Source organism: Dermacentor albipictus, chromosome 5 (genome assembly GCF_038994185.2).
Source record: "Dermacentor albipictus isolate Rhodes 1998 colony chromosome 5, USDA_Dalb.pri_finalv2, whole genome shotgun sequence".
NCBI classification, from domain to species: domain Eukaryota; kingdom Metazoa; phylum Arthropoda; class Arachnida; order Ixodida; family Ixodidae; genus Dermacentor; species Dermacentor albipictus.
In genome coordinates, this window is record NC_091825.1 from 75,031,087 (window position 1) to 75,054,826 (window position 23,740).

At 43.9% G+C, this 23,740-nt stretch overlaps 1 protein-coding gene across 2 annotated transcripts in view; it reads left to right on the plus strand.

The window, feature by feature from the left end:
- LOC135899758 (uncharacterized) overlaps nucleotides 1–23,740 on the plus strand; it is a 34,592-nt gene that overhangs the window by 5,156 nt on the left and 5,696 nt on the right. Inside the window, exons 3-4 of one of the 2 annotated variants that reach the window (XM_065429089.2) lie at nucleotides 13,610–13,848; nucleotides 20,470–20,700. In XM_065429089.2, the coding sequence (XP_065285161.1) occupies nucleotides 13,610–13,848; nucleotides 20,470–20,700 (470 nt within the window). The remainder of the gene's footprint in view (nucleotides 1–13,609; nucleotides 13,849–20,469; nucleotides 20,701–23,740) is intronic. The other variant, XM_065429090.2, reaches the window with a different exon arrangement.

Consider the following 23,740-nt stretch of genomic DNA (forward strand, 5'->3'; position numbering starts at 1 on the left):
GGCCTTGTTCACAGTCTGATCGGTGGTACGACGGTAAAGAACCCCAGTTGGTCAAAATTACCGCGCAAGCTGCACTACTGCGTGCTTTATATTCATGTGCGTGGTTCTCGTCTGTTAGACCCTATAATTATTTTTTTTATGTTGTGTTTCATGTGTCGCCAAAGCTTTCGGTGATTAGGGACATATATTAAATACTACAGACCCACAAAGTACCATGTAAGGACGCGGCGCCTAAATTTTTTATCTTGCAATTATTGCCACTGTTACCAGTTTGTTAGATTACCTTTGACAAAATTTAGGCTTTCGGCCACGTACCTTCTTCTTATATAGGAATAAAGCTGGGAAAAGTGCTTGTAATCGCATCTCAAACAATCGGAACATGCCTACAATCGGGGACTAATTTTGCATTCAAGAGTTCCGACTACGTTTAAGTGCCTTCAAAGCATACTTCGAAAATTTAGGATAAATGTGTGTTGGAAGCACGATTATTATGCCTGAAAAACTGCACTGTACATGTGCTGAATGCAGTTGACATCATTGCGGCATCAAAGTTTCAGCCGACGAGACAGCAACGCCCGAATCCCCAGCCGATTCATACAGAAAACGCGCCGAAGTTACCGGGAGCTACCAGGGGGCCGCCCTTAAGAGCACAGGCACCAGCTTGAGTTATTTTGTGAATACACGAACTATGTCCTAAGAAAGGATTACATATCAAGCAAAAGAAAGAAAAAAAAACACCGACGATTATACGGTACTTCCTAGTGCGAATTTCGAGCTCAGCCGTTTAGGTGTTTTGAATTCGCGATATATTATGGCAAAGAATTTTATTCTGAATGGCAAAGTGCTCTCGGCGGTATAGCCGAGCCTCTGCTTGCACAGTTCATTTAGCAGCAGCGGCAGACGACACATTTCCACTGGTTGCGTCGATCCTTGTTCAGAAAGAAAGCGTGAACACGTTGGAACGCATTGCTCGCGCAGAGCGCATACTCTAGCGGTGGCGGCGCCACAGGTAGAGTAGCGCATGCGCAGTAGGTCCAAAGCGCTCGCCAGCTCTTTGTTTCCGCGCTGGCCGCATGCCTGTTTCTGTCGGCAGTCCGCTTTCCTCCTCGCTCTTTTCGCCATTCCCTTCTGCGCTTTCCGCCTTCTGGTTGCGCTGCACTCTCCTCAACGCTTTCTTCTTCGTGCCTTTCATCCAGTCGCTGCGCTCCGCGTGCGCTTTCATCTTTAGCTGTGCTTGTTCGTTCGGTTACGCCAACGACGACGCTCACCGCAGGAAGAAGCGCTTAAAGGTACGCCCGCATTAAGCCGCGTTCAGACTACAGTCGCATCCGATATAAGTGGCGTATTTATTGCAATTTGCGCAACTGCTGGAACGACTGTTCACGCAGCTAGCAACCGCCTATGTTCACATTGAGCCTTTCGATAAGATACGTTTTTTTACGACTGGCCAATCGCCGTTCTGGGACAGCTGCGTTTCGCATTTTTCAACACGGCACCGATCAGCAAGCGGCTGTTAGCGCAGGTCGAGGCTCTTCAAGCCCAAAGTTTTCAGGCGCTGGTCATAGAGTATCGGCCTCTTTCGCACTTCTTTAATTAGTAATTCATCACTGCACAGCGAAGAAGCTTCCGCACTTAGCATCATCACTAGGCGCGGGCAGTGTACACAACACAATGACACCGGAATACCGCACTGCACTCAGTGACACGGCGCGCGTTTGGTGCGAACCCGGGAAAACGCGGATGGCGTCGGCAGCAGCAGCAAGGAACAGCGTTGCAACGCCGGATGGCTGGGATGGCGGTCACGCAGAGGCTTCCGCAGCTAGTATCATCGCCAGCCACGAGCACACACAGCACAATAAGAGCGTCAAACCGCATAGACGCTCACAAAACAACGGTGCTACATCGGATTGCTGGGATGGCGGGTACCAGATGAAAACGCGGAATCTGGGGAGGCCGGAAGCTCTGTGGCCGGAAGATGCAAACCGAAACTAGTTCATGCATTGGCGGCATCGTAACAGTCGTATCTGTGCCTGTCGTAAAAGTAGCGGGTGCTCCAACATTTACGCTCAGGCTGGTTGCGATTGTTGCGTACTTTCCGCTCAATGTAACAGTAGTGTGAACAAACTAGTTGCGCTTCTTGCGTTTACGCTTACAATCCGTGCGAACGATCCATACGTAGCGCACGTAGTCTGAACGTGGCATCCCTTACAAAAATTTTTATAGAAAGTCCATAGACAGTCCATAGACATTTGTCTATGAAGTCTATAGACTGTCTATAGACATTTCTTTAGACTGGTCTATAGACAGTCTATAGATTTATGGCCGCACACTTTTTATAGACTGGTCTATAAAAAGTCTGAGTTTATAGACTGTCTATAGACATTTCTTTAGACTAGTCTATAGACAGTCTATAGACTTATGGCCGCACACTTCTTATAGACTAGTCTATAAAAAGTCTGAGTCTATAGACTGTCTATACACTGTCTATAGACTGTCTGTAGACTTATGGCCATACACTTTTTATAGACTAGTCTATAAAAAGTCTGAGTCTATAGATTGTCTATAGACTTTCGATAGACTTATGGCCATACACTTTTTATAGACTAGTCTATAAGAAGTCTAAGTCTATAGACTGTCTATAGACCGTCTATAGACTTATGGCCATACACTTTTTATGGACTAGTCTATAAAAAAGTCTGAGTCTAGAGTGTCTATGGATTAATTAAAATTCATGTTTGTAGACAGTTGTCTGCATAATGTCTATGGGCAAGTGTATAGGCTTACAGTTCTACTTTTGTAGACTGAAGTCTATGGAATGTCTACAGACAAATGTATATATACTATAGACATTCTATAGACTTCAGTCTACAAAAACAGAACTTTATAATCCAATACACTTTTTTCTATGACATTCTGCATACACTTGCCAACAAACGTGCATTTTCATTAATTTATAGACACTCTATAGACACAGACATTTTATAGACAAGTCTACAAAGAGTGTATTAGGCCATAACTCCATAGCGGCTATATACAAGTTAGTTTACATTTTTCATTACATGCGGTAGCAAAACGTTTTGAATGTATTTCATTTCATTTTATAGATATGAAATGCATGGAATGCAGATATTATGCATGTGCACCTGTTCCTTTTCATCTGCACTTATGCGTTACCGTTAGTAGATTAATAAAGCTCCTGAACCAGCTGTACTTTCATATATGTTGCATAAACAGAAAGAATTTATATAGTGCTGAATCATGCAGTGCAAAAAATAAAACAAATGCACCGGCAATGCATTAACAGTTTTTATTGCTCGATATAATACATGAATTCCTTAAATTCTTGTCTTATGCTATTATGGAAACAGATTAAATATTTACACTACTCCTTGGCAAGCATGGTCGCCAGGCTGGCCTTGACCTTTGTGTCATTAGTCCCAAAGGTGCTGCAGGTGTATGCTGCAAATAAGTACATGCCGCAATATGAGGCAAAAATAACAGATGTGTATTCTTTGTATGTTCATCAAGCAGCTGAATATATTTACTCAAACCATCTAAGTCAATACTTAATGCGGTTTAACTATGACTAATGGCTGCTTGTCAATACAAATCAGTACCTTTATGCAATGTTCTATTGCATGGTATGGTGATCAATTAAACAGTCACAACTGCTGCTCGTGTCAGCAACAGTATGTTCCCTTTTATGACAAGTTCATATATGATGCATTAATGTACTTATCCCAAATGGTCCCTATATTTATTGCGGAAACGTTACCCAGTTGGGCTGTCTGTACAGTTTTTTTGGCTGGTAGTTAAGTATGCCCGTGCAGAGGGATGTTTTCAGAAGACGTGACTGGAATATTCCCAGTATCATGCCTAAGATTGTAATTTATTTTGCTTAGTACACACTGAAATGTATTTCTCATACTTTTAAATGAATGGGTCATTGGCCATAACTTCAACAGATGGCAGATGGGTTGATTGTATTGATATGGTACCTTAATTTCTTGCAGGTAATGAGGCCTCTTGGGCATGCTAACAGGTTTCCAAGTTAGGTATACCACATGAGCACCCGAAATACCACACGAGCACTTTGTGTCATGGCACGACAGATATGCACCTCCTAGGAAACAGAACTGATAGTATAGTTCGAATGAATTCTATCACAGTAAATTATTTAAGGTGCTTTGAAAGATGAAAATTTTTTCTAGGCTATCGAGGTTCAGGACGTTTAGTTAACGCAAAAAAAACATATTGAGTAAGAAATGCCTTGTCAGCCTGCTTGACTTTCTTTTTTTTTTTCAATAAATAGAACCAATTTCCTTCAATTTTTATGAAGTGAAACGTTTTAAAAATATATTTAACACAGAGACTTTCTGGAAACTTTGACATGTAACAAGACAGCATACCTATGTGGCCAATTTAAAGTTTCCCGATCTTTTTCCAAGCCTTTCCTGGCTGTTTTCATGAAAATTTTCTGGCAATCTATGACGCCTGCAGCTTAAGTGCAATAAAAGATACTATGGTTTAATGCTTGCCAAGTAGTGCCAGTCCATAATATTTAGATAAAACTAATAACACGTCAGTCACTTAACATGTAGTATTAGATGCAACTGACTTGAATCCCTTGTTTAATAAAGCTGACAAGGGCTTCGGCAAGTTCGTAATTGATGGCCACACGAGTACAGCACGGAAGACACAGAGGCACGCGTAAAACAAATGCAACAATGTGAGGGAAAACTATACAATGAGTTATTTTTACGGTTCAATAGTAGTTTTCTGTATAATTTGCTCTCACCACTTATGCCTCTAGTTAACTTTGTTTACCTATGACTAAAGACTACATGGCAATATTAATCAGTACCATTATGATGTTTCGTTATATTATAGTATGATAAGCAGTTAGACAACCATAATGGTCGCCGGTGTTAGCAACGGTACGTTTCGTTTCAAGACAGGTTCATGTGACACACAGTGTACTCATAAAAATGAAAGAAATGTGAGAATCCCAAACGATTCCTATAATAATAATTGTTGAAACAAAGATACCCTGCTGGACTGTGCACATTTTTCAGGTGTTAATGCAATGTGCCCGTGCCGATCGAACACGCTCAGCATACTGACTGCAGTTTTGAACAATCACGTTAACATTTGCAATTTATTTCCGCTTAGAACAGTCTGCATTGTCTCTTTTCTCATACTTCGAGATGAATACATTTGCCACACTTTCAGTAGAATGCGCATGAATGGGGGCGTACTGATCAGGTCACTTATCAACTAAAACATGTTACGATCTCTTAGGTGTGTTAATAAGGGTAGAACAAATGCAATGTCCACTGAATTATTTGAATAATCTGTGCGTTATCTACTAAGAAAAGACCACCAAATTGATAATCTGGCTCTTTTTTCTTTTGTACAGCGCATATAGTATGCAGTCTGTCCAAGGCGACGGCACTACATGCAACAGTAATGAAAACCGGAACACTTATTGCGCACGACAAGGGCTTCATACCGTGCACGACTGGCACAATGCGAATCTGCGCCAGCAGCTGCCTAGAGATTAAGAGCACGTAAACTGCATAACCCCGAAGCATCGAAAGGCGCTTAACGCTTTTCATATAGCTCGAAAGATAACTTCTGCTGCTAAACTGTTTAAAAAAGAGACAAAAAACAAATCTTCCAACTACCGTCAAACGCAATGCCTTCAGTCTGAAACGCGTAAAGGTGCTTCCCGGAGCGACTAATTTATTGTGCTCCAATTTTTTCGGCTAAGTTGCGAAGCTGCGAGTGACTGAGCTTATCGCAGGTTTCATGCTCCAAAAGCGTTTGTGGTTGCATATAAATAGATTGGGTGAATCTAGAGATTTTCGCTTGACATTTCTTCAAGTCTCGTGTTTTGCTTGCGGTAACTTCCCAAAATTATTTAGATTGGTTGCCAGAAACCTTAAAAATACTGCTACCTTAAAAACAATGCGAAAACGGCAGTGCACACACTGCTGATGCATGCCCCGCAAACACGGCCTTTCATCCGAGTACGTTAGGAGTTATTTAACTATACGTGTCTGTCAGAACATTCTTGATGCTAACACAATTTCGAGATATATACGTAAAGCGTGTCACGAGAATTTCATTACACATGCGGCGCAGCATTCATCGCGGCCGGATCAAGCGCCACGAAATGAGATCTACCACACTGGCTGCCCAACATACACAATCCGCTTAGTGGTAGCTCAATATCAAGTTAAAACATGGTGTAGCTTTCTTCTTTACGCACCTAAACTATTATGCGAAAATCAACAAGCCCGAGTGATCGCTCGCCGTAAAACATTCCGTATAGTAGAAGCGAGAACAAGAGCGCGTTATGAAACCATGTAAACGACAAACCGACACTATACCCGAGTCGCCTGCGCTACATGCAGCCGCTTCGCGCTACGAAATGCGCTCACATAATCATGAGCTATTGACGCAAAACATCTTTGCTAAAGCTTACCGTTCAGTGTAGTTGACGTGTGATGCCACAAAGATGACACGCATACACAGACACCAACGTTCAGGCGGACACCGCACACCGGTACAACCGTTTACGTGCTCGGCGCACTCGTTGAGATGGCGCACCACCGCGCATGCGCAAGATCTCCGAACATGCGCAGGAGCTCCGCGCGCGAGGACGCGCGCGCTCGGAGGAGTGTGAGCGCCTTTTCCTCCTTCATTTTTTTTTTCGCTCTCTCTCTGCGCGCCATGCGCGCCGGAACGGGTGGCTTATTCATCTTTATCACCATTATTCATCTTTTTTCGTGGACGAAGGAAATGCGCTGGCAGGTTCTATGACAAACGCTGTGGGCTATCGTATGAGAGAGAGAGAGAGAGAGAAAATAATGTAGAGAAAGGCAGGGAGGTTAACCAGAGGTAGTTCCGGTTGGCTACCCTGCGCAGGGGGAAGGGTTAAGAGGGATAAAAAGAGAAACAGAGTAGAAGGGGTAGATATCGTATGAGACTGGAACGCTAACTTGAATGCGCTGTTTGTAAAAGCCATTACAGGGCCCTTCAAACGTTTCAGACGCATTATTGCCAGCGTCGATTAGTAATACAGCGTACTTGTAGCATATCTTCAAGCGTACCACCAAATGTGATGCCCGCACGTATGTTAGTGCTAATTTTCTATTCCGGTGATAGGTCAAAGCAATCAGTACAGCATTGAGGTACTCATATGCGTGGCTGCCCAGGCATACCGCCGGCGAAATACTGGGTGGGCTCTGATGATTTGGCACCTATTTTAAGTGAATGAGAAACTTTGATGGGTTTATAGTGCATGATATCAGTCAACAAAAAACCGCCCTATGTTAGTGACGCAGCTGAGGTATGAAGAAAATGTGAAAAGTATCCGAGAATCGGACGACACACAACGCGAACACCACATGCGCGACATCGGTTCATCGCACATTCACAAAGTCCGCGTTGTCAGCTACAAACATTACGAGTGTCCTTGCTGTTAGCTCGATGCCTGTTTGGAATCCACTTGTAGCTGAAGCTGGCGTTCATAACAACTATTATAACAATTGGATCGGCGTTTTGCTTTCTTTATTCTACTGCCGCAAAAGTGATGCGACAACTGTGAAGACTATCTTGGGATTGCCGAGACCGACTACGTAGATTATATCATGTGGTCAACAAATGCGGAGGTATACACTATGTGTATACTAATGTCTACAAATAGGCTCTACAGCAATCTCAGCAGTATACAACTTCAGTGGCTTATATCAAACGCAACTACGTATTATCCACCGGTACCTGCGCTTGGTTACAGCGTACACGGGTTGGGCCCAGATTAACGATGTTTGTCTATTGTTAATCTATAGACATGCAATACCACGACAACTCAGAGGCAGACCAGGTGGTGAATTCACCACCTGGTCTGCCGGCTTTCGCGACTTATTCACCACCTTTGCCACATCATCACCATCTGACCTTCACCAGCTGGTCTCGCGAAGTGTACGTCCGGGAAGCAGCCAGGTTTAGGGCCTTCGGGTGCCTGGAAGACCTTTGTGACTCGGACGTTGCCTGTTCCGCCGCGATCCTCGTTCGGTGCAGCTGCACCGAATGACGGCTAGCAGACTGCACGGTTTGCCCGTCGCGCCGGGGTTGCACGAGGTGCCGGTCGCGCATGAACCAGTGCCATATCATCGCCTTCGCAGAGGGCGGGGAGTATACACCAGGAGAGAAAAAGAAATAGAAACCTTAGCCGACTATTATTATTAACTGTCTAATATAGAGAGTCTATAGACAGAGTATGGACCAAAATAAATAGAGACTGTATCGGCTTTCGTCTATAGGTAGTCCATATAGAGGGGAAGCAGACAAAAAAGAAACAAACACTTTACGGAATTTTTTCTATAGACCATCTATAGACTGCGCGTAGACAAAAAGAAATAAAAACCTTATTGACTTTCGTCTATAGAAAGTCTATGGACAAAAGTATATGGACAAGTATATGGAAGTCTATGGAAGAGTATATGGACAAAAATAGACAGAGACATGTACCCACTTTCGTCTATAGGTAGTCCATAGAGGGGAAGTAGACAGAAAAGAAACAAACACCTTATCGACTTTTTTCTATAGACCGTCCATAATCTACGAGTAGACGAAAACAAATAGAAACCTTATCGACTTTCGTCTTTAGAAAGTCTGTAGACAAAGTATAGACAAAAATAGATAGAGACCGTACCCACTTTCGTCTATAGGTAGTCCATAGAGGGGAAGGATACAAAAAAAATCACCTTATCGACTTTTTTCTATAGACTGTCTATAGACTGCGAGTAGACAAAAAGAAATAGAAACCTTATCGACTTTCGTCTATAGAAAGTCTATAGACAAAGTATACCCGCCGTGGTTGCTCAGTGGCTATGGTGTTAGGCTGCTGAGCACGAGATCGCGGGATCGAATCCCGGCCACGGCGGTCGCATTTCGATGGGGGCGAAATGCGAAAACACCGGTGTACTTAGATTTAGGTGCACGTCAAAGAACCCCAGGTGGTCGAAATTTCCGGAATCCTCCACTACGGCGTGCCTCATAATCAGAAAGTGGTTTTGGCACGTAAAACCCCATAATTTAATTTAATTTTATAGACAAAGTATGGACAAAAATAGATAGAGACCGTAATCCACTTTCGTCTATAGGTAGTCCATAGAGGGGAAGGATACAATAAAGAAACAAACTCCTTATCGACTTTTTTCTATAAACTGTCTATAGACTGCGAGTAGACAAAAGAAATAGAAACCTTATCGACTTTCGTCTATAGAAAGTCTATAGACAAAGTATGGACAAAAATAGATAGAAGCTGTATCGACTTTCGTCTATAGGTAGTCCATAGAGGGGAAGTAGGCAAAAAAGAGCAAACACCTTATCGACTTTTTTCTATAGACCGTCTATAGACTGCGTATAGACAAAAAGAAATAGAAACTTTATCGACTTTCGTCTATAGACAGTCTACAGACTTTGTATCAACAAAAGTCCAAATCTATAGAAAGGAAAGGTCGTCTATAAGAAGTCTATAGACTTTCTATAGACAGTCTAAAGTCATTTTTGTAAGGGATTAGCGACAAAAACGCGCAAGACACGCCACGCGCGGCGCACGATGCTGTCGCGAGAGGCAAGATTCGCGAAAAGCGACAGCAACGCACGGCAAATTCTCGAATGGGTGCGAGACCCATTTTTCGCGGCAGCCGCAAAACGAGCACCAATCACATGCGAGCCGCACAGTGACGTACCCGCAACATGGCGTCGTTTGTTTATCGCTGCGGAAACGTCGGGGAGGGTCCCGTTTCCGCACCATGGAAGCTCTTCTTGAGAGAGTGCGCACACATTCCTGCTTATACGATCAATCGAGCGAGGAGTCCAAAGACAAGGAAGCGAGAGTAAATCGATCGCACATCATAGGCCAACAGTTTGTAATGACAGGTGAGTAAATGGTGGAACTTAGGTGCATGTCGTGCATTATGCGGGAACCTGTGTTGACGTGTAAATTTGCTTAAACATGTCATGCAGGTAAACAGCCCGCGGCCAAATTCAAAAACTTTCGCGACCACTGGCTGAAGATTGCTCTTCAAAAATTGAAGTCCCGGGCAGCGCCGGAAAAATCAAAACCGAGTGGTTCTTTTTACGTAATCGCCGATAACATTCCCCGCATAACACCATACTACGCAGGGAGGTAAGGATGAGGCATCAGGAAAAGGGTCATTTGCCGCCGTTTTAACTCGACACTGTGAACGGTTGTGTTGCACATGGTTGGAGCTGTACTCCCTTGTCACATCTCGCTGGTGCGCGGATACGTTGAAGCGCATGTTCTGTCATGCTCAAAAATGCAATAGCATGTTATTCCCACGAAAAACATTCTAAAAATAGCTAAGCACTAGGTCGCGGGTTTTTTTTTTTCTCTCAGCGGGCCGTGATGCAGCATAAGCGTATGCATTTACTGGCATATATACATACATACATATACCTACGAAAGGGCTTTTCCTCACTTTCCTGCCCGCGCCTACTCTTACCCATAGCCCGTGGTTCCAAATTCGTATTTTGCTCCACTCTGAGTGCTGACAACTAGCGTTATCAAGTGGGTCATGAAACAACCATTTACTCAGTTCCACTTTCATATAAGGGAAGTAGAACAAGCAGTGCATGCATTGCTTCTATATGTATACCCCTATTAAGAACGGCGACCTGCATGTGTAGCATCTAGTGCGCAACATAATACCGGGTGCCCCGTTGCTGATTTCCAGAATAACTACAAATATACCTGTGCTGCAAAATAGGTAGGTGGTGAGCAAAACGAGAACAAGGTGAAAGCAGGAGCCAGCGTTGTTCTCGTTTTGCTCATCGTCTTGAACTTCCATCTCCCGCCTTCCCCGTGTTTTCCCAAGATTGTTAGGTGGCAATACTATATTTTCTTAATGCTTTTTAACAGCTTATATGTTAACATAGCAGTTGCTGCCGTTACAGACACTCGCAGCAGGCAGAAGGGGCAGGCACAAGCAGCCGTGTCACTATGGACAGGTACTTTGTTTGCTTCCATACCTACGTCAACATGTGCTACATTGAAAAATTTCCATTTGGCATAAAAAAAATGATATGCAGCTTGCCCAGCCCGTCGCCTGCTAAGGAGCTCATGGATCAAATGTGTGCTTAGTAAATTCACATCATATTTCACATCAAATGTGGCTTTTATAATTCACATATCTACCTCATTTTAACAATGATTCTGTGTTTTCCGCAAAGCAGACACTCGGCAAGAGCACCTCAGTCTCGGTGCCAGTCTGAGGATGAAGACATCTCAAGGTGGGTACGTCTGCGGTTTAGAACACAAACAGTCTTTTATACACATGAATTGTTTTTTCAAACAAATATTTTATGACTTAAAAAAGGAGGAATAATGTCTTGATTGAACTGTCTTGTTGGCAGTAAAAAGAATGTGCAGGACATGCAGAAGTCGCGTATGCAATAGTATTGTAATACCACTCTGTTTTCACTGTATTTCAGCTTGCTCAGCCCAAATTACAGTGAGCCTGCAGCATCGTCCGGGTGAGCATGTGATGTTATATCTACTAAGCTGCAGCTCTCTTAACAGATAATCTTTATCCATATACCACCAAGGTCCACTGCTACGAGCAGACAACAACCACCAGCACAGCCACCAGCGCAGCCCCAGCAAACACCACGGATGGTGGCACCACAGTCTCGGTAGTTCTGGTGTTCAATATTCCTGCGAAACATTTCACTTGTATGAAAGCGTCTATTAGAACAGCATGCATGTCACTGCAGTAAAAAAAAAGAAAGAACAGCCACTTCGAGACAGCGGCTCAAGAGGTCGTGGGAAGCTTCAACAGCGTGTTAACAAAGATGAAGAAATCAAAGGAGCTCGCAGTTCCCAGCATCTCATTTGGTGAAAACCAGGAAGCTGCCAACTGGATGGCAACAAAACTGCACAAAGTTTACAGCAAGAAAACGCGCTGAATGACGTTTCAAGATACACACTTATTTTTGAGGCCAAAATGTAATTTGCCCGAATAAAAAGGATTTAAGGAATTAAGGCATTTGGCAGTCTAATTTTGTTTGTGTCTCTTTATTCTTTTTGCTTTTTTTATTGATTTGTACTGTTCGTTATTGATTAGGGCTGCAAGACCATGCGTTTAAGGTCGTCGTATGCTGTGGCCGAAGACGTACGTGCTAGCAAGTCGTCTGTGGCATTGGCGATGCCGGAGGGTAGCGCTGTGACGACGTGCAGGTGCCTTGCTGCCTGTGAAGTGATGCGGCGGAGTTGAAAACGGGCCTCTACTTGCATAAGCCAAACTAGGAGATTATTGGACCAAAGGCTGGGAAGTTGAAGCTCCGCAGCGATTACAGGAGACGTAATCGTGGCGCTGTCTCTGTCAGTAGGAGTACGAGCAGCTTCACTCATGGCTAGTCTTCGAAAAAAACGTAAATGCCCTGGGTCACCACGCGTTGGCAGCTCGGTTTAGCGTAAGCAAGGTATACACGTTTTTACAGCTTGAGAACAGGGAGTCAACTGGCTTTATTCAAAGGCAAAAGCAGGCTTGCCGAGCGGCTGTGGTGATGCCTCAGTCTGGAAGCCGACTAGATTGCAAGAAAGAGCGCAGGGCAATGAACCCTACGGCGAGGTACGGCGAGTTAAATTGGCTTTCCGCGGACAACGTAAAGACGGACGGCCGCTACACATCCGTTGTTACCACTTCATGCGATTACTGGCAAACGACGTCGTCGACAAAAAGCGCAACTTTCCGTCTCTTTTTTTGGCAGGCGGCCAAAGCATGATATCGAAAGCTTCCCTGAATACACTAGCTTCTGAAGCTTCTTCGTCGCTTGAGTATCCCCCGCTGGTCGATTCGGAACTGGAGCTAGATGAATCATCGCCCTCTGCAAGCAGTGCAAGTTGACGATGCGAAGCACCACTCATTGCTTCCGAGAAACCGCGATTCGCGTTCACGGGCGCGCGCACCATAACGGTACCAGAGGTACGTTGGCTGCGGGTGGCATGACGTCGCGCGACTTCCAGTCGACTCCGTCAATTTTCGCGGAGTAGGGAGCGCTGCTCCGTGGAGTGGATCTAGCGGTGGAGTTGCTCCCAATCCACCACTGAACGATTCGGGAGGCACTCTCAATCTCCCAATGGTATAGACTTGCTGCGCAAAGAGCAGTCCAACTGTTACCGGAAGTGCTCCGAATTAGCCGTTGGAATTCACTTTGAGTGTTACTTGTTTTTTGGGGAGCACAACTTCGCCCAATAAAGTTTTAAATTTGTAACTCGCAGTCATGACACTGTGTCGTTCTTCACCGTCACTACAACATGACAATATTGATGCACTTGAGAAAGGGAAATCAGGAGATGACAGGAGAAATCAGAACTCCTTCGCGGGCATGCTTGTTCGAACTCCATTGAGTCTCCGTTTCTCCGCGTAAAAAGTAAAGCAGCACCGCCGATCAGCCCGCATTCACTTGCAGTATACTGACTTATAAGCAGAATATACTTAAATCGTAATGTTCGCTGTACACTCAACATAAGAAGGGGGAATCGCTGTATCGCGTTTCCTGTTCTTTTCAGCAGCCAACAAAGCATGGCTGTACCTCGGCGTTGCACACGTACTGCGTGAAAGTCCGCGACGAGTACTACTACCAGCCGGCGGTGAACGCGTGTGTCATGACGGCCACCGACAGCACCGTCGTCTGCAACCACAGCCGCAACAAGTTCGCGTCGCACGCCAGCTGCAGAAAGAACTGCGTCGACAGCGCAGTGCCAGCTGAGAAGTGCTTCCACGCGGCCACCTTCTCCAAGTGTACCAGGTATACACACCTCAGGCCTGTGTCTATATATCTATCACGCAACCCTAAAGCCCCAACCACAACGTACAAGTTACCGACGGATGTTTGGCGTCGACGCCAGGGCCGCGCGCTTGCTGGACTCTGGGGTCTGCCGATGACAGATCACAGCGCCGACGCCCGAAGCAACGCATGAAAGCCGGCCGACGTCGACCGCCCTCGCGTGATGCCCAGAATAACGTCGAAAACTTTATCCTTGTGGTTGGGCCTCAACAGCTCGAATTGCTCGGGACTTAACTGCATCAGCGCTCATAGATCAACGAATAACTTTTCATTTCTGTGAACGCTGGAAGCATCACGGCACTATCATCCGACAGCGAAACGGCAGGAGTAACCTACTCACCGTTGATCAGTATTGGTCGAACGAGGGATGCCTCAGGCTAGAGCCAACGTTCGGGCAAGGAGACTTGTGATGTCCCCTTGTCGAAACGCGCATTATACATAGTCGTTAAGAATGCTGGCTTTTCATGCTGCGGTGAATAAAAATTCTTCATATATCTGTTACTTATACGCGTCATATATGTTATTCGTGTTTACTTTATTGTTATCTTTAGTAGGGCTGAATGAACGATTCAGGAACACATATACGTTATACTTGTTAGTTCTGTGTAGTGTGCAAAGGTTCGTGCTTTTTTTTCCCTGCTGATCTCTCAAATTGACGGTTTAAATTTTTCTGTTTTTGGTACAAATGTCTTACGAAGTGCCCGCCACGTGTTTTTTACTTTGAAGCTTCGTTTTATAAAAGCCTTGCACACTTGTTACTTTCGTAGTGGTCGCAATAGATAAATATTAGTTGATTTGGTAGTATATTTTGATGGATAGATGGAAACGTTCCCTCAAGCCTGAAGCTTCCCTCCTTAGCCCTGTTGTTCACTCCAAGTCGTCACCTTCATTTGAGCCCTCCGCCCTTTTATCCTGTGAAGACTCACGTCAGACACGCTAATCGCAAACATAATTGCGCCTCTATATCACAGGCCGAAGCCCTTTCCCATCGATCACTTGACCTCTCGCCCCCGTCAACTGTACAAAATACCTGTAAATTTCAACATTCCACGTCATTCTCTTCTGCCTTCATTCCCTGGCGTCCAATTCGTTGCTTGAATATACGATGGATTATATTTATTAGTGCGGTTGCTTGGCAGATGGATTATCTGTTTTTCGTAGTAAATGACCAACCTGACTTTTCTATCCCTTTTAGCCGCCAAAAGAATATCATGTTATTGGTCATATATTGGCAGATATGGTTAACTGTTTATTTAGGCCCCAACTAGTCAAATGTCAGACCCCTATTAAGCACGATGTGCCATCTGCGCAGGGCAAAACATTCCTAATTTCCTGAACCCACTTTAAACATGGAAAAGTATGAAATCTTGAGAGTAAAATTTGTGACAGTTCCCAAGATTACTTTGTACAAGAGAATCTCAAGCTCGCCGAAATTTCAAAAAGGAGACAAGTGGTAGCATGTATTCAACGACTTTGTGAGCGAATAAGAAACAGTGTCATGAACACAAGCGAGCTTTAAGAATAGTATCTGCTCTGAGTCGCCAAGGTTTGCTTGCTCAGTATTGTTACGCTAACGAAAGGCGTTTGCTTTTTGAAAGGTGGCGTAGCGGTCACAGGGGCGAAGCCGTTGAAATAATTAGTCTTTCTCTCCTTCTTCCACACTTCAGACAATTACAAACGGATTCTTACAGAATCCCCAGACTCATGCACACCATGTATCCAGACATGTACACTACAAAGAGATTCACATCGTGTGGCGAGGTTGCCACGCTCAACCACATGTTATGGGAGTGTCAGGAGTTAACAAACAAGTCAGACAGTGCCGTCCCCTTCGTATGTTCCCCCGCCAGCCTCTGCTCGCGCTGGAAGAACGCACTGCTCAGCTCGAACGTGACAGCACAACTCTGGTCCGTCCAGCGAACCGAGGAAGCCGCTTCGAGACAAGGTCTCGGAACCACATCCATGGCGGGTGTCCAGACCCGCTAAAAAGACGCCGGACTCGAATCTTATTGATTTGAAAATAAAGTTTACGCTCCATCTCTTTCTTCCCAACCTCTTCATCAAGAAACTTACTGCAGCAACACTATTGGGCCAAGTTTTTAGGCTCAATAACTTATCCTTTACTTTGTCGACAAAATGTCAATTCTGGTTTTAGCTAAATGCACTGAACAGAAGCATTTCGGAGGACCCATTACGCAAATGTGTACGCAAATGTTAGTGTTGCATGTGTGTGCGGCGCCCTCCCCCTCTGCGTGTAAACACAAAAAAAACACATCACATTTAGCACATGTAGAGGACGTGTCCGGGTATATGCACTTCACATGCTCGGCAAGCTTTTTGAGTCCCATGGCTCCCACACAGCGTCGTTCAGCTTCGCGTTTTCGAAGCAGCGTGCTTTCACATTGCGCGTCACTTTTCTCATCATAACGAAGACGCGCTTGTTCCGCTAGTCATTTCTTACGCACTTGCATCTCTGCAACGCAGAGAACACGTTTTTGCAGTATTTTGCCAAAGGCTTTTGCTGCTGCGTGCAACTATGGGCGAGTGGAGCTGCCCACGTGCCTCGCGCTAGACAAAAGCGCCTGCTGGCATTTTTGTCTCATAAGAGGTCGAGGCTTTGTCTGACACAAAGTCATTACACCCCCGACAACATAAAAAGCAATACAGGGTCATTACACTCCCGACAACCTAAGAAGTTAATACAAGGTCATTGCACTCCCAAAGACCTAAGAAGTCAATATAAGGTCACTACACTCCCGATAGCCTAAGAAGTCAATACAAGGCCATTACATTCCTGAAAACCTAAGAAGTCAATACAAGGTCATTACATTCCTGAAAACCAAAGACGTCAATACAAGGTCATTGCATTCCTGAAAAGCTAAGTGAATACAAGGTCATTACACTCCGGACAACCTAAGAAGTCAATACAAGGTCACTACATTCCTGGAAACCTGAGAAGCCGATAAAAGGTCATTACACTCCCTACAACCTAAGAAGTCAATGCAAGGTCATTATATTCCTGAAAACCTAGTAATTCAATACAAGGTCATTACATTTCTGAAAACCTAAGGAGTCCATATAGGGTCATTACACCCTAGGCAACCTAAGAACGCTATACAAGGTCATTACATCCTTGAAAGCCTAAGAAGTCAGTACAAGATCATTACACCCTCGACAACCTAAAAAGTCAATACAAGGTCATTACACTCCCTACAACCTAAGAAGTCAATACAAGATCATTACACTCCCGAAAACCTAAGCTGTCAATACAAGGTCATTACACCCCTGACAACCTAAGAAGTTAATACAATGTAATTACACCCCCAACAACATAAGAAGTCAATACAAGGTCACTACATTCCCGACAAGCTAAGAAGTCAATGCATGGTCATTACACTCCCGACAACCTAAGAAGTCAATACAAGGTCATTACATTCCTGCAAACCTTTGACATCAATACAAGGTCATTGAATTCCTGAAAAGCTAAGATGTAAATACGAAGTCATTACACTCCTGACTACCTAAGAAGTGAATACAAGGTCATTACACTCTCGACAGCCTAATAAGTGAATACAAGGTCTTTACACTCCGGACAACCTAAGAAGTCAATACAAGGTCATTACATTCCTGAAAACCTTAGACGTCAATACAAGGTCACTGCATTCCTGAAAAGCTAAGAAGTAAATACGAAGTCATTACACTCCTGACTACCTAAGAAGTGAATACAAGGTTATTACACTCCCGACAGCCTAATAAGTGAATACAAGGTCTTTACACTTCGGACAACCTAAGAAGTTAATACAAAGTCATTACACTCTGGACAATCTAAGAAATCAATACAAGGTCACTGCATTCCTGGAAACCTAAGAAGCCGATACAAGGTCATTACACTCCCTACAACCTAAGAAGTCAATACAAGGTCATTATATTCCTGAAAACCTAGGAATTCAATACAAGGTCATTACATTCCTGAAAACCTAACAAGTCCATACAATGTCGTTACAACCTCGACAACATAAGAAGTCAATACAATGTCATCACATTCCAGAAAACCTAGGAAGTCAATACAAGGTCATTATATTGCTGAAAACCTAAGCATTCAATACAAGATCATTACATTTCTGAAAACCTAAGCAGTCCATATAGGGTCATTACACCCTCGGCAGCCTAAGAACTCGATAAAAGGGTATTATATTCCTGAAAACCTAAGAAGTCATTACAATATCATTACATTCCTGAAAACCTAGGAAATCAATACAAGGTCATTACATTGCTGAAAACCTAAGAATTCAATACAGGATTATTACATTTCTGTAAACCTAAGGAGTTCATACAGGGTCATTACACCTTCGGCAACCTAAGAACTCAATACAAAGTCGTTTAAGGGGACATTGCACTAGCGCATAAAAAAGGACACGGATATTAACATAAAAAAAGACGCACCGAACGCAACATAAAGCAAAACATACAAAGACACTAGAATTCGGTTTGTCTTTTTATTTTGTTTTATGTTCCTGTCTTTGTCCTTTTTTACGCGCTAGTGCTATGTCCCCTTATACGAATAACCACCAATTAGCCCAGCTTTCTCTCCTAAATTTATTACAAAGTATTACACGCCCGACAATCTAAGAAGGTCATTACAATGCTATACAAGGTCATTACATTACTGAAAACCTAAAATGTCCATCATTACATCCCCGACACGCTAAGTTAATAAAGGTCATTACGCTCCGGACAACCTAAGAAGTCAATACAAGGTCACTACACCCCCGACAACCTAAAAAGTCAATACAAGGTCATTACACTCCCTACAACCTAAAAAGTCACTACAAGATCATTACACTCCCGAAAACCTAAGATGTCAATACAAGGTCATACACCCCTGTCAACCTAAGAAGTCAATACAATGTCATTAAAACCCCAACAACTTAAGAAGTCAATGCAAGGTCACTACACTCCCGACTACCTAAGAAGTCAATGCAAGGTCATTACACTCCCGACAACCTAAGAAGTCAATACAAAGTCATTACGTTCCTGAAAACCTAAAACGTCAATACAAGGTCACGGCATTCCTGAAAAGCTAAGAAGCCTCTAGGAAGTCATTACACTCCTGACAACCTAAGAAGTGAATACAAGGTCATTACACTCCGGACAACCTAAGAAGTCAAGAAAGGTCACTACATTCCTGGAAACCTAAGAAGCCGATACAAAGTCATTACGCTCCTGACAACCTAAGAAGTCAATACAAGTTCGTTACATCCCCGACAACCTAAGTCAATATAAGAACCACCCTCAAGAATGCAGAGTGCCTGCCCTTCACCTCTGAAACAAAGCAGATCTAGCTAGAATCCGCTCACAGCTTAATGACTGCTCTGCAAACTCACTAAGCTTTGCAAAATCAAATGCAATAGGATAATCACAAAACAAAAGGTCGTCGTTTCAAGCTAAAATGTTACCTTTGGCTGAGCACAGACATCAGGTTTCGTTTTAAAACCAGCGACACAGACCTGTACGGATGAAGCAGACGTTTCAAACATGCAAGACCGCTTGACGCACCGAAAATATGCGAAGCTGATGGGCAGGCGCATTTGTATTTGAGTTGGGCAGCGTACATGTAGCCTCATTATTCGTAGGTTTTCACCGACTATAGAAAGGTGGTTGTACGCGACAGGGAACTGGAGCACGACTGAAAACGGGGGGAAGAGGTAAAGAATGCTTCGCTTTAAAAGAAAACACATGACGGTGGTCTGCTCCTGACCACCGTCAGTTGCACGTCGTTCCTTCAAGAGGCATGGCGTGTGTCGAATTAACTCGTGAACAACACTTTGCAATGTGGTGAACACGGTTTCAATGATGGATCCGGGACCTCAAAGAGGTGCGACGTAATGCTAACGTATTTCTCTCGCATTTACCGATAAATGCCCATTGAATTTTAAAAGTGAAGCTTTTCTTCGTGAACCTCGCCGGGTTTTATGGCAATGGGCGCTTTGGCCTGGCTGCTATCTTGCCGAATAGACCAATCAATCACAGAGGAGCACGCGCGCCGCGCGCGCCACTTGGTTCCTTGTAGCACAACCAGATGGTGCTTGCCTGCGCGTATCCGTAAGGTCCCTCCGTATCCGTGGCGACGGCGGCGCCGGCATGCGGGGGAAGAAACAGAACCCGAAAGCTCACTGTTGTGCATTCGCGGTTGCACGATTGAGAAAGTAAATGCTTCTTCTGGATAGAATGGATTCAGATTGCGCTGCGCACGCATGCGCATACTGCCTCTGTAACCATGATGGGTTCAGCGCGTCCGCCATATTCGCTAGTAGTCAGCAATTCCGCTTAACAAAACGCTCGGTATAATTTATATGCGCCCGCGCTTGTGTGTGTGTGTGTGTGTGTGCGCGTGTACTTTTGTTTGGACTCTTTGTGCACTTACAGAAAGCTTCACTATATACAGATTCCATTTGCAGATGCATTACCAATTTGCTCACTTTGCATTTATTTCTATAAGCGGCATCTCGTACAAATTCGAACATGCGCGTTCGATCTCCATTATTTTTTTCTTTTGCATGTGCTGTTCCTATCGCTCTGCAGACGCGACGTGCGCCACAAGTGGTGGTACTTCGATGGCGCCCGCTGCCAGTCGTGGGACTTCCCGCTGGGCGCCTGCCCGTCCCTGACAGACGCCGATGGGGGAGACGCGTTCGCCAGCTGGCACGAGTGCGCGCAATACTGTGACGGCGGAGCTCGCGATCAGCATCACCGGCACTCGAAGCGCCGCTGTCTGCCGCCGATCAGAGAACCATGCACCGCCCAGCAACTCCGGTAGGGGGCGCCAGCGCTGGCGCTCGGTCCCGCTATCGACGACGATTGAGGGACATAATCGCGCTTTCCAAGTCTGTTGTAAAGCCAAGCTGTGTATGTCTAGGATCCTGGGGTTTCTTCATCTCCGTAGCCAAAAACTCAACGAATCAACAGCGGAAGGCGCGCGCCGCGTTCGCCAATGGGTTACTTGCAGCACCACCAGATGGCGCTCGCATCCGGGCATACACGGCAGCTGTGCAGGAGACAGCAGAAACAATAACTAGAAAGCTCGCCTTCGCGAAAAGCGTTTCCCAGTAAAGATTACGGTTGCATAAGGTGCACTTGTCGGGAAGCGGCATCAGTACCATACGAAGCAGGGAGTAATGTCACTACACTTTCATGTGTAAAACAATAGCCCGCCTATCGACTGCTTTCATTTGTGCTGTGATAACTCTATGAAAATACCACGCATAGTTGGGACTCCCGAAGATCAGCGTAAACACGATGAGCGACGAAATGAACAGCAACGTCTATATGCACAACGGCATCGTGCTCAGGCTCGGCAGGACCCAGTTCAAGGCTACATCACTTTGGTCCATCGGATCAGGTGATAACGCATATTCGCTGGCCAACGAGCTTCACAGCATGGATTGGAGTCCACTTTTTTTTTGCCCCCTACTCTAAATACCGCGGTGAGATGCTGAAGGCAGTGTCTCCATAAACGTGGAGATAGTAATCGTCTCCCCATGCCTCTTGACGCAACAACCACCTTTATTATTTGCTTAAACATATGTATCAAGGTGTATTATTGTTTGGTAGGTGACATGTGTTTGCTACATTATGGGTTTTCATGACAACGCGTGTTGGTTTTAACGCAGTTTGTGGGTGCGTTTAGCCATCTGTGACGTCCCAACTGTCCATATAAACTTAAGGGAAAGCTTTGGCGCGGGGCCAACTTCGATTTCCTCATTCAAGTACAGGGTAAACGCAAAAATGGTTTGATGAAACAGCCGCTAGACCTATTAGAATTAAATGCGTTGCTTTTGAGAGATAAAGCAGAATTCTACTTACTGCATCAATTATAACTTTAAGGTATTCTAGCTGTTAAAAAATTATCAGACGACATGCTTAAGAATATGCTAGCACAATGTTTCATATACTGCAGCAACACAATTTTATATACATACATATATATATATATATATATATATATATATACTATTGTTTTAGAGCCTTATATGCGGACAAATGTGATGTTTGCGTTTACAGCTTACGCGATATTGTTGCAATGTTCACGAGGAATTTATAAATGTTCTACTCATAGCTCACGGGCATAAGTTAGTGGTGTATAGCATAAATAATCAATTTTAGCCGCTCTAAATATCGCATTACGTGCACTTCACAAAATTATGATATTTTAGTTACTTAGGGTTGTGAGCTTAAGCTGCAGTTTCTACAATTTTGCCATTTTCGAACTGTTTTATCAAAGACATTGATGTTCCTAATAGAAATCTGGTTACTCCAGTTAAAATATCTAAGTTTTTTTTTTCTTGAGTGTAACAAGCATGATTAAGTTAGGTGCGTTTTTTGCAGAGAAAAACTATTTATTTCGTTTATTTATATGGGATAGTGTGCGTTAAAACTTGCTCTGAAGGACAAAAACTTCACCAAGCCTGACGGCAAAAGTATGATTATACCACTCCCATATACTGTTACGCATCCATTGGACTTTCTAACCTAGGCGAATATTTTACGTAATCACTTCCAAGTTCATTTTGAGAACGTTTAGGGGCGGCGCGCATTAAAATATCAATAAATCAATCAATCAACTTTATTTCCTTTGGATAGGAGGAGCACGGGAATAAAAGCTTGAGCAGCTTGACGACGTCGCGACCCCGTTACAGTTGGCAAAACAGCAGGATGGCGGTCAGTCATGCACGAAGAGTTGAAATAAATTGACGAATATTACATAACATCGAGTAACACAATATTTTGTAAGGAAGCGCGAAACAATAGAACCCATTTACATAGGCTTGAAATGGCATGAATATGTAAAGCAGCGATCGACAAGAAGAGGGACGAAAAAATTCGAAAGGATGTACTATTCCTGACAACAAATGGACTGGGCGAAGCGTTTAATGAGACAATTTTGATTACACGATGTATCAGAACCTTCATGGTTTAATAAGTTTAGAAGGGAAGGTAGCTTGTAGTACAAGGATTGTTCATCGTAAGTAGTTCCAGGGGTGGGTACAGTCCACATTTTATTGTGCCTAGTTGGATGAACACTTGTGTTTGCTTTTAGCATAGCATGGTATAATTATGATATCGGTACTATATTTAATAAAAGCTTTATAACACAACGTCAGCCTATAATTATATAAACATAACACTGGAAGAATTTCGTACTTCGTAAAAAGAAATTCTGTAGAAGAAGCATAATGTACAGCAGCAATATGTCCTATGGCTCTTTTCTGCAGCAAATACAGCTTGCGCAAATTTGTTACACCAATAGTACACCACACTATGCTGCAGTACTGCAACAGAGAGGACACTGGTGCATTGTAGATCATAATCTTGACCTTTGTAGGAAGAATACATCGTGTACGTGCAAGGACACCAATTGCAGATGACATCTTTGAATGGAGGTTTTCAACATGCACATCCCATACAAGGTGCTTTGAAAAATGCACTCCAAGGGTTTTAGCAGAATCCACCATCTCTAACTGCTGAGAGCCCAGAAATGAATTCAGCTTCTTTGTCAGCGTTTTTCCTTTAGGCGTGTACAAATTTGTGTTTTTGAAGGGTTCATTTTTAAAGAATTCACCGAGGCACAGGCATCTACGTGAGACAGCGTTTTGTTAGCCATCGCTTCTATCTCTGTTTCCAAATTCCCTGTAACAAAAACTGTCGTGTCATCCGCATACGATACGAATGTTGCGTTTTCTGTGCAGTGTACAATGTCATTTATATAAATGAAAAGTAAGAGTTGCCCTAGTATGCTTCCCTGTGGCACACCAACAACGTCCGGATTCCTTGCAAATGTTTCATTGTTTGTATG